Source organism: Octopus sinensis, linkage group LG17, assembly GCF_006345805.1.
Source record: "Octopus sinensis linkage group LG17, ASM634580v1, whole genome shotgun sequence".
NCBI lineage: Eukaryota > Metazoa > Mollusca > Cephalopoda > Octopoda > Octopodidae > Octopus > Octopus sinensis.
The window spans coordinates 22,201,147-22,213,840 of record NC_043013.1 but is presented as its reverse complement, the minus strand read 5'-3'; the positions used below and the strand labels follow the sequence as shown (position 1 = coordinate 22,213,840).

At 38.0% G+C, this 12,694-nt stretch overlaps 1 protein-coding gene across 1 annotated transcript in view; it reads right to left on the bottom strand.

The window, feature by feature from the left end:
• The window catches only part of LOC115220712 (leishmanolysin-like peptidase), a 125,887-nt gene that overhangs the window by 4,463 nt on the left and 108,730 nt on the right, over positions 1-12,694 (bottom strand). Inside the window, exons 9-14 of the mRNA XM_029790863.2 lie at positions 12,218-12,355; positions 11,590-11,666; positions 10,279-10,389; positions 4,764-4,896; positions 2,632-2,721; positions 1,172-1,241 (exon numbers count right to left, since the gene is read on the bottom strand). Of these exons, the coding sequence (XP_029646723.1) occupies positions 1,172-1,241; positions 2,632-2,721; positions 4,764-4,896; positions 10,279-10,389; positions 11,590-11,666; positions 12,218-12,355 (619 nt within the window). The remainder of the gene's footprint in view (positions 1-1,171; positions 1,242-2,631; positions 2,722-4,763; positions 4,897-10,278; positions 10,390-11,589; positions 11,667-12,217; positions 12,356-12,694) is intronic.

Below are 12,694 nucleotides of genomic sequence, written 5' to 3'. Positions count from 1 at the left end.
CTTCTTATCACACAGCCAGGCCTTCACTTGTAAACATTTTCAATGCATTTTCTACAGCAATTATAATAAAACTGACTAGTCACTCCTTTCACTACACATTGCAATACTAAAGAAAAGTCAGTATTCTATTGAAGCTGTGCACAAATGTGTAGCAAAAAGTCTCAGTTGTGAGTTTTCCCCCCTGTGACAAAAGTGTTTATGCATTGAATGTGCAATAGTTGTAAATGGAAAAGAAATTTTAGACACGGAAGGAAAACCTAAAAGTGAGACACGTCAGAGCAATCTTAATGAAAACTAAATGTCTTGCAAGTAATAAAAAAAGACAACCTCAGTGCATTCTGGAAAGGCCTTGTTCAATTTGCAAAAACTGGGGTAGGGAGAATTCTAGAGAGCATCCCATGTAAACTATGAGTGCAAAAGATGAAGTGAGATCATAGGAGGCTGACGGAAAAAAAAAAGACTTTGTGTGAGGTAGAAACATTGGAGTTGTTACAAGCCACAACACCAGTGTAATAAAATGCTCAAAAGATCTATAGTAGAAATAGTCGATAATTTGTGTTACAAAGGTCAGCAGTACTCAAAGTTTATTTTGTTGGGAAACTTTTATATGATTTTCCAAAAAGCACAGAAGTCATATCTATACATTCTGGACAACTGCCACCCAAATGAAACAGAATTGTTTTATGGAGAGAATTTATTCATATATAAAGAGAAGCATTGGTAAATACCATTTTTTTTTTTATAAAATATATTTTTATCAAATTGTATTATAAATCCTCACATCTTGAATTTTTACCTCAAAACCCACTTTGAGAAATACTGACCAAAGGTGACTTAATCAGTTGCGGAAGAGGCATCAGGTGGAGCCATCCAATCTTATTTTAAACCAAATATCTATGACTGTGTTAAACAAGGAACTCTTCCTTTTTAATAACATAGGATGTGATTTGAGAAAGATTAGGTGCTTTTTCCTTAAGGTTGAGTGTCCCAAGGGTAAAGAACAATATTGCCTACTGGTACTTCATCCAAGAATGGTCCAGCACCCTCTGCTGCTTCTTTGATTTACAGAATCCTTCCGAACTAATCCCAATGCTCCTTCACAGCATTGCACAATTTTGTGGGCGTTAAAGAACAAAAGTCTAATAATGTTACTTATGAAGGGAACACTTACCTAAATTGTTATGTTCCTCAGTGCAACGTGATCCACGAATTGAAGAATCACCACTTTTCCATAGTAATTCCTGCAAAATTCAAAATTCTGTTTTAGAAGATTCAATAGCAGTACAAGTAGTAAAAAAACACAAAACAAACTAGTAGCAGCAGCAGCAACAGATTTTCTTACAAATAATAATTTTTTTAAGAGCAACCACTTATTAAGGAGAAACACATAAACTGAACAGAACCTGGGATATGACAGGTATTTATTGTTTGGACTCTGGAGGAGTGAAAAGCAAAGCCAGCCTCGACAGATTGTAGAGAGTTGAACTTAAACAGGGATTTTTCTCTGTTTGTGTCCCATGACTGCTGGCATTGGCAATCATGGGCCTCTGAAGGATCATGAGTTTTCTTGGGAAAAATATAGCAATGGCTTTCCAGTGCTTCTGATTTATTTGCAGTTTACTCATCTAGTCTCCTGATACTCTGAACTTACCCTTGAGGTACCTAGGGCCCTATTTAACTCTAAGATAAGGGACTGATTTAATTGATATCAGGGCATGTTCACACACTTGTGGCAATGTGTGACACATGCCTAGGGGCCAGCCACCTCCAGTTCTGCATGCCTAGGGGCCAGCCACCTCCAGTTCTGCATGACTAGGGGCCAGCCACCTCCAGTTCTGCATGACTAGGGGCCAGCCACCTCCAGTTCTCCATGCCTTAGCCAGAAGAACATCTTTTTCTAGTTAACCCATAATTGCAACCCTTAATAAATATTATCACCATTGGCCGGACTGAATCTGGGAGTTTGAGACAACCTAGGATGATGAAGTAACTCCATATGCCATAAAACTCCTGGACTCCTTAGCTACAGCCTTACCATTAGGTGCAGTTTAGTGCCATGCATAGGACAATAAACTATTTGCAGTGAATAATCTACAACATTGCATAAAATTACAGACGCCAAGTTTCAATTACAAAAAAGAGTTAAAATTCTAAGCTCAGAGATTTGGGTGTCTCTCCAGGTCAAGTCACTACTTCTTGGCATTGAGAAGTCACAACTCAGGTACAAATAGAATGTCACAAGGAAAAAATTATAAGATGGATTCTTGAAGACAAACAAATCGGAGGGAGACCTAAGGATAGACTGAGAGTGAGAGGGTGAGGTAATATCTATAGTCTTAGTTGTTCATCCAGCTGGAAAGTCTGATGACAGTCGGTTCTGATGGGACTCTATGGAGGAGGTGCCTAAGGACCCTATGTCCTCCCCGGATCCTCCAAGGAATAGTGAGCAGAAATGGAGGGAGGGATGAAGAATGAAGCTCAAAAATTTGCAGAACATGTCAAAAAATATTTTGACCTTTAGAGAAATATGATTCACAGACAATTGTAGAAATCAGCAGAGACCAGGCACCAAGTATAAAATGGTAAAAAAAAGGAAGATAAATTGTAAAAAATAGAAGAGGTTGTGTCTACCTGAAGATATGGACAATGGTCTGCAAGATCAACAGAACCACCAAAGCGTTTCACATCATCTGAAGATACACCCTCCAATTCAGAGAAATGCTGAAACAAGGAAAAAAAATGATTATATCTAGAGAGTCAGGGATTTCTTTTATTAGAACATTGTAACAATTCCTTATGAAAGTTTCTTCTTCTGGTCACTAGCGCTGAACATGATGAGAGATTGTCTCAACTTGCTGTTTCCAATGGTAATAACACCCAAGCTAACAACTCTTAACAGAACATGCATATTGTCAAGGATTATATTAAAGATTATAGAATGTGTGCAAAATAGAGAAGAAAGATATATATTACAGAGATGTACTTGCATAGCAAGTGACCTGATCAGAGATTGTGTGCTGGAATGAACAATTGCAGCGTGGAAGGTGTTTATAAGCCATTTAAAAACACACAAAAACCGTTAGATTCCCTCCAACATTTAAATTTAATTTCCCAAAATATTTTCGTTGCTTTGAGATTGCGACCTGTTCACTGACAAAATTCCATGCTGGTCAGTGAATAGGTCGCGGTCTCAAAGCGACGAAAATATAAATTTAAATGTTGAAGTGAATCTAACAGATTTTGTGTGTTTTGAAATGGCTTATAAACACCTTCCATGCTGCAAAGATATATATATATTATAGAAAAATTTTATAAAGAGATAAGTGTATATTCTAACATAGAGAATGTCTTGTGGAGAATAAGGATGAGATAAGGAAGTGCATGTGATAGAAAACGAGAAGAATAGAGAGAATGTGTACTTTGCAATAACATATTATTATCATCATTTTAACATCCATTTGCTTTACGATTGCATGTGTCACACAGAATTCACTGAGGCAGATTTTCCATGGCTGCATGTCTTCCCTGTCACCAACCCTTATCTGTTCCCAAGCAAAGTAATATTTCCACCATCCCCTGGCTAGACATGTTTACACAGAAAATTGAAAATGAACAACACCACTTATGTGACAGTGGTGCTCATTTACAATAATCATACAATGTCAAGACATGCACACACACACACACACACATAATGGGCTTCTTTTAGTTTCCATCTACCATATCCTTACACAGTGATTTAGCTGGGCTAAGGCTATAGAAGAAGTCACTTTGAGATTTTGATGATGTGATTGTTTATTTTCGAATGACATTGTAGTGCAAGTGGGAGAAGCCAGATCTGCCTATGTTAAAGGGTCAGTAGAGAAAATGTGCATCAAAGACAACATGTACACCACAGAAAATGCTTGTATTATTGAGAATATAAATACAATAACACAAACATGTGTTATATCATAACACATGTGCATATTAGCAAGACTATACATGACATAAAGAGTGCGAATTTTAAGGCAGAGAACGATTAAATAACAAAGAATATGCAAATTATAATGGAGAATGTGTATCCAAGTAAAAATACATGTCGTTTCATTTATTACTAGCAGTATCGCCCAGCGTTGCTCAGGTTTGTTTCGACCCTTTAGAATTAAAATTTTTGAAAAGTAAAAATTTTGCATTATGTAGCTTGTTATTGTTTTTAAGTGAACATTTTTCTGGTTGAAATACACTGAAAAATGGCAATAATAGCAGTCAAAAAATCGTAGAAAATGGGGTTTTTCATAGAAAAAAAGCACCTTTTTGATGTAAATAATTTTTGGTGTTAACATGGTCCAATTTGAATTTTTTCTTCTACAGAAGGAAGAGCAAGCCTTCTTCTATCATACTCTCAATTTTGGTCAACTTGCGCCGCAGGGTCTCAGAGGAGATAGTGTTAATTGAAGGCTACCAAACCTGCCATACACAGACAACTTCAGCTTTATATATAGAGAGATTTTTACAGACTGTATTTTCTGACATACAAGTTGAATTTTCCAGGTCAAAATTTACAAGCTTCAAAGCAGTAGATTAACTCACACACCAAGACAATGTTTTATGATAAAAAATTCCATATGAGATGCAGTAAGATTTGGAAGGTCAGTGATGACATTTGAGTGTTTACTCTCCATGTTTATGCTATACACCCTGTTGACTTGTGCACAGGACAAAGACAGTAAGTATGGACAACGTTATGTTGAGTGTGAGATTAAACGAATGGAATTACTGACCTGATATTTCTCTGGCAAAGGTGACTTATGCTGAACCAAATTGCAGACCGCAACAGAGTGCCGGTTGTTTGTACAATCAGTGTGTAACTGTCCCCATTTCACCTGGTTACAAAAGGGATGGATGCTCTCCTTTCTATGTAAGAAAACAAACAATTAAGACAATATTTATTTATTTCAGCAAACTAATTGATTAATGATGATAATCATGATGGTGACGAAGATGATTATGATAATTATGATGACAAAAGAGGAGGAGGAGGAAGAAGATAGAGGAGGATGAGGAGAGCAAACCACTGTTCCAAGGCACTCATCCTTGTTCAAGACAACGATATGGTATGACTGCTAGGAGACTTGGCTGTTATTTCTAGCTGGCTGGCCAACCTCACAGAGGCTTCCTTATTGGCTTGTTGGTACCCAACAGAAACTCAGCAATTCAACCCAATCCAGATTTCTCCCTCCGAACTCCCTTACAAACTTACACTTATAGATGGCACTTATTCTCTCGACTCCAGAAGAACGACAAATGAAGCTGGCACCAGGGACAAAACTAGATATTGCTATACAGGTGTAGCTCTGTGCTGAAGAAGCTTGCTTCCTAATCATGCGGTCTTCGGTTCAATCTCACTGCAAAGCACTTTTGGCAAGTGCTTAGGAGTCAACAAAAGCATTGTGAGTGGATGTTGTAGACAGAAACTGAAAGACACCCACACACACACACACCACACACACACACACACACACACACACACACACATAGATGTATGACTGCTGCTGTTAGATATAGAGCTCCACATTGACTATCCTCGTCCAGGGAAGACAAAAGAAGACAGCTTTACATTTCTGCTATAGTTTTCTTTCTGATTCCCTCTCAGAATACTTATAAAATGGTTCACCTTCCCCCAGCTTCAGGCATCAGTTCTCTGTAACTTAATTAAATAAAGTGTTCCCTGATGATTTGTTCCGGTTAAGCATCCATTTGCGCTTGGAACATCCAAAGCGGAAATTGCAAGCAACCACAATGAGGGAATATATGCAAGAACAAATAATACATCGTTACCAGCGTCGCCTTACTGGCACTCAAGCTCCGTGCTAGTAGGGTGTTAAGAGCACCATCTGAGCGTGATCGTTGTCAGAGCGGCTATCTGGCCTCTATGCCGGTAGCATGTAAAAGACACTATTCGAGCGTGATCATTACCAGCATCACCTTACTGGTACCTGTGCCGGTGGCATGCATAAAAAGATTCAAGCGAGGTACCAGTATAAAAAGATTCAAGCCAGTGCCGGTGGCATGTAAAAGCACCCACTACACTCTCGGAGTGGTTGGCATTAGGAAGGGCATCCAGCTGTAGAAACTCTGCCAGATCAAGACTGAAGCCTGGTGCAGCCATCTGGTTCGCCAGCCCTCAGTCATTCGTCCAACCCATGCTAGCATGGAAAGCGGATGTTAAACGATGATGATGATGATGATGATATGCATGTGCACACATGTACACACACATGTGTGTGTGTATGTGTGTGTGTAAATGTGCATGTGTGAGTGTGTGTGTTTGGTGCATACCCTTGTCTTCACATCATGTGGTGGTTGTAAATGGGCTTGTTTGTTTCCAGTTTTCTGTGAAAAACATGTCTGGGCCATGGGGAGCAGGGGTGGGGGAATGATACCTTATTTGGAAACAAGTGAGGGTTGGCAACATGTAGGGCATTCAGCCATACAAAACTTGCTTCAACCAAATTCTGCGATAAAACATTTTAGGCCGGAGAAGTGAATGTTAAATGGTGATGAGGATTTCGCTCTGTGTGAAGCCATTTCTGTCACTGGTAGGATTTGAACTGAGAACAGAGAGGGACATTGAAACATGTTAAATCCTATTTGCTCTCATCCATCCTCCACAATACAGATGGCAAAACATAATAATAATAATAATGATAATAATAATAATGATGATAATAATAATAATAATGATAATAATAATAATGATGATGATGATGATGATGATGATGAGGAGGAGGAGGAGGAGGAGGAGAAGAAGAAGAAGAAGAAGAAGAAGAAGAAGAAGAAGAAGAAGAAGAAGGAGGAGAAGAAGAAGAAGAAGAAGAAGAAGAAGAAGAAGAAGAAGAAGAAGAAGTGCCATTTGAGAAAGCAAACGATTGAAATGGGAAATTAAAAGAATCTGAAAAAGACAGAATGTGGAGAAGCAAAATCAACAATGAGACGATTAGGAGAAAAGGGTAATTCTTTTCTCTCTTGAAAAGATCAAATTTTGTTACTTCAGCTTTGACCTTTAACTGAAGCTTCAGGTCTTGATTGAAGCTTTGATGGCCTTTAACGAGAAGAATGGCTAAGAAGCATGTCTAAGAAGATCTTCTATTGAGATACATGTCAGGTTTTTCTGTGGGGATCTTAGCATCAATTGCATTGATTGCAACCACAAAAAACACATACACTTATAACCATAAAAGTACACACACATATATATACAGTACATATACACATACAATGCATACATACACACATACATAAGCACTTACATACATACACGCATACGCGTCCGTATGTATGAATGCATATATCTATATCGTTACTTTCCTTATATGTAATGATATTGTTGTTGTTATTGTTTAACACATCAGCCCTCATCAAAAGCATTCAAGTTATGACAATAATATATCCTGACAACCCTATACAATGTGTTGTTGTTTTAAGATGGTAGAGTGTAGCTTGAAGACCATCTGACTATTATTTCTAGCAAAGTTAGCAACCACGAAGAAGTTCTGTTTTGTCTGGGTGCATCCATTACACCCTGCACTTTCTTCTTGCCCTTCCATTTTCTCACATTCATACCCACTCCCACCTCCTTATACACACACACCTCACACTTCCACTAACCTATGTCATTATCCTTCCCTCTATACAGACTCATACACCCCCAAAAAACCTACACACACCACTCTCCTCACATGCCTGTTCCCAGACACAAACACACCCCTACACCTACATTATGCCCCCTTTTTTTCAACTTTCTTCATAGAACTACATTCTCACCTGGTTCCTGATGCCTTGTCCATTTTGCTTTTTCCATTTTCCTTCATTGAGTATTGCCTTTTCTCATTCCCTCAATGTTTTTCTTTCTTCTGATGAAGGACTAATGTCCAAAATGTTAAGACTCTTTCTCTTCCCATTAAAGCATTCAGCTAAAACTGGATTTATTAAACCATGTCAATTATGTGTTGACTTTTATACTGTTCATTAGATCTACCTAATATATACATATATGAATTATATATTTATATAAATAAGGATAAGATCGTTAATTTAAAATAAAATAACGATTTTATCAAGTGGCCAGCATGGAAAAAATAACCTTCAAAGGAATAATTATTAAAATCATAAATTAGGGTATCTACGAGATACCACCATGCTGAAAATAGCAGCCATGATCTGATTCTAAAACCACCAGTGTTTGCGATATGGACAATTAAGGTGGTTTTAGAGTCAGATCATGGCTGCTATTTTCAGCATGGTGGTATCTCGTAGATACCCTAATTTATAATTATATGAATTATATATATAAATTCTTTTATTTTTTTACTTGTTTCAGTCATTTGACTGGAGCCATGTTGGAGCATCGCCATAAAGGGTATTTTAGTGAAAGAAATTGACCCCAGGACTTATTCTTTGTAAGGGTAGTACTTACTCTATCAGTTTCTTTTGCTGAACTGCTATGTAACAGGGACATAAACACACTAACATCAGTTGTCAAATGATTGTAGGGGGACAAACACATACACAAAGACACATCATCATCATCATCGTCGTCGTTTAACGTCCATTTTCCATGCTAGCATGGGTTGGATGGTTCAACCGTAGTCTGGGAAGCCAGGAGGCTGCACCAGGCTCCAGTCTGATCTGGCAGTGTTTCTACAGCTGGATGCCCTTCCTCACGTCAACCACTCAGTGAGTGTAGTGGATGCTTTTTATGTGTCACTGGCACAAGGGCCAGATGAGGCTGGCAAACAGCCAGGCTTCTTTTAGTTTCCATCTATCAGATCCACTCACAAAGCTTTGGTCAACCCAAAGCTATAGTAGAAGACACTTGCCCAAGATGTCAGTCAGAGGGACTGAACCTGGAAACATGTGACTGCGAAGCAAGCTTCTTATCACACAGCCATGCCTATACACACACACACACACGCATGTGAGCACACACATCCTCCGTTTTTTTTTCTGTTTTAAGATGGTGTGTTATGATTTAAAATGAGTTGGGGTTACTTTATTCACCAGGCTGAGCAACATAGTGAGGGCTCCCTTGTTGGCTAATTGCATTATGCTTTAATGAGGTTATCTTCAGAGGAAACTCTGCAAATGGTCAAGTCAATAAGGCACAGAATCATGCATGGAAAGAGACAGTATATAATATTCTTTGTCTTGCATTGTGCTGGATCCCAGTGCTAATAAACTGATTTCTCAACTGCCCAAAGCTATCAACACTGGTGTCACAGGATTCAATTTTGTCCTTCTTCCTGTATATCAGTGTCTTGTATTTTGCCATCATCACCAGCCAATGCTCACTTCTACACAATGATTCCCCTTTTCAATCTTCCCCCAATATTTTGGATCTAAACATCATCTACATACAACCTCTATGCTTCATGGTAAATCTGATTCCATGAAAAAAAGACCTTAAAAAATATCCTCCAATGAAGTCATGCTAATCATGTCTTTGTAAAGAGAGCAGAAGCCCAATGCCTGTACATATCAAGAAAACATCATCACACCCATGTCACCACAGGAACCCTCAACATTGTAACAAATGCTATGCCTCCACCATTACCAACAACATCTGGTGAATACAAATCTTCAAAAGCACTGAAACTGCATCAGAGAAAGTTCCATGCTAAATACTTCATCCTCACAAACAACCACAAATTCTCTACAAACTTCAAGTGGGACCTGCTTTGAAGTATTATTCAGGCATTTGGAAAGGTGTTGCAATTCCGCACACACACACACACACACACACACACACACACACACACACACAAACCTACACACATTCTTGATCACATCCCAAGAAGGGCCACTCAGTCTCAGGCCCACATACATTTTGTTTCCTTTCATCTGTGGCTCTTTTTCCATGAAGAGGTGGTTGACTCATTCATTTTTCATCACCCCCATATTAAGTTCTCCCATTGGACTCCATATTAGTTTCTATGTCCAGAATGGTGGCTCTCTAGAATTCTCTCTCTTTACATGTCTTCCTTGTAATTATCACCTTACAAATGTCCAAGAACACTAACTGCATTCATCACACCAGTCTCAGACAACTTACACAGCCCTTTTTCCAGCACCCCTCACCATGGATCTTCAATAAAGTACCTCTTTTTGTGCTTCAATTCTTTGCTATTTCTGTCTGTGGCATTCAATACTTTTAGTTTTAATCTAACTGGTAGCTCTAGTTTATTACTTTCTTAGAAATATAGTCATGAAAAGATTAAAGAATTCAAAATTGGTTACCTTTCTGATTTATTCTTTATCCATTCATAGCAATTAGTTTTGACAAAGTCACATCCCAAGTCTTTGCCCCATTCATATTCTTTGGCATTATCATAATTCACTCGGTACCATCTGTGAAACGACCAAAAACAACAACCAAGCTTTAATAAAAACAGGCGGAGAACTAACAACTGGAATAACAAATACATAATAACAAAAATAAATGCTAATTACAATATTATAAGGAAGGATTTGCAATTGTATAAACCCTTGTGTATTACTGGTAGTTATTTTATTACTGCACTTCTTTGCCAGAAAAGGAAAAGTCAAATTGGTTAAAGTGTGATAATAACTGATGGAATTATATATTTAAAAGTATTTAATTATGTCTGCAATTATTGAGTAGAGACCAATGATAAAAAAGCATTCTAGTCGTGACCATCCTGCTTTTTATTTAAACAGTTTTTCTAAAACTACATTATGCAATGTGTTCTATATGTTTTAAAGAGAGTATGGTATGTTTTGAGGAAAATTTGGCTACTATTTCTAGCAGCTTAAGTTTTAACACATATGGTTAATTACTTTAACCCTTTCATTACTGTATTTATTTTGAGATGTTCTGTATTTCTTTCAATTAATTTTAAACAACAAAGAATTTAGTAAAATAACTTAGTTATCATTAAGCTAGAGTTAGGAACATAAATTGTGACTAAGGTTTGGTGGAAGATTTTTATTCAAAACTTATGTAAACAAGACATTTGTACTTCAGAGCCAGGAACGGCTTCAGCCGGGTTGGTAACGAAAGGGTTAAAAATCTATGTCATCTCGACAATCTGAAACTAATACTGGTTTCAAATTTTGGCACAAGGCCAGCAATTTCAAGGGAGGTGGGGCAAGTCGATTACATCAACCCCCAGTATCTAACTGGTACTTATTTTATCAACCTCAAAAGGACGAAAGGCAAAGATGACTTCAGTAGAATTTGAACTCAGAACAATTAAAGTTGGAAAAAAAGCTTCTAAGCATTTCGCCCTGCAGCCTAATGAGCTTGCCAGCTTATAACCTTAATTAATATAAATAATGATAATGCTTATCAAATCAAAACAAAGTTAATAAGAGATCCTCTATGAGGTTACATGAGCTGCTAAACATAACAGCCAAATCCTCTCATGATAATATGGTCACAGCTTGAATGCTTTTGATCATGTCTGCTTTGGTGATATTGAATAGAGAACAGTTACCTGGAGCTAAACACCACCACCACCACCACACACCACACCATCACCACCACCACCACCACCACCACCAACAACAACAATGACCACAACCTACCCAGTGTCTTCCATTAATGCCAAAGTGATTCGAGAGATGACAGGGTTCTGGGTGTAGGTGCCAGTCATAGCTTCATTCTGGAAATAAAGTGAAAAACATATTAAGAAAATTGATTAAGAAATAAAATTAATGTTTGTTATTACAATAATTAATCTTTTATGAAGTCTTTGAATAACGAGAGTAGTTATTCAAATCCATGACAAGGAATACAAAAGGACTGCAAAACACTAATTCTTGAAATCGGTTTTGGGAGACCATTCCTTTGTAAGAGATAATAATCCTTTCTATTAAAGACAGAATGCCTGGAATTTGGGGAGAGGGTGGGGGCAGGTGATTCCATTGACCCCAGTGCTCAATTGGGAGCATTTGTTTGCTAGATTCTAGATCAGTCTGAATAACAAAAGCCAACAAATACCTATTTCTTTACTGCCCACAAGGGGCTAAACACAGAAGGGACAATCAAGGACAGACAAACGGATTAAGTCGATTATATCGACCCCAGTGTGTAACTGGTACTTATTTAATCGACCCCGAAAGGATGAAAGGCAAAATCGACCTTGGTGGAATTTGAACTCAGAACATAGTGGCAGATTAAAAAGCCAACAAATACCAGTAATACGTAACATACCTCAAATACTCGTTTCTCCCAATGAGTAAAAGCTGTCCCATCAATGAGACCATCAGCCAAAGTTTTGCCATTCATTAGTTGGTCCTCAAGTTCAGCACCTTCTAATGTTGAACAATTGAAATGACGACGAACCTCTTCCTGCAAAGATAAAGATTGGAATAAAGAAAATGGTTGACGAATCTGAGTCTTGATCTTTTGTGGGTAAAAATACGATGTCGCAGTCAAAAAGGAATCGGTTTTTAAAGTTAGTTCTTTAGTTTTTACTGTGCGGCTCTGCAGTAAGGAGTTTACTTCCCAATCACAGGGTTCTGGGTTCGGTCTCTTTGGATGACACCTTGGGCAAGTGTGTTTGGCTATAGCCTCAGGCTGACCAAAGCCTTGCGAGTGGATTGAGTAGATGGAAACTGAAAGAAACCTGTTGTGTGTGTGTGTGTGTCCCACCACTGCTTGACAACAAGTGTTGGTTTGTTTACATTC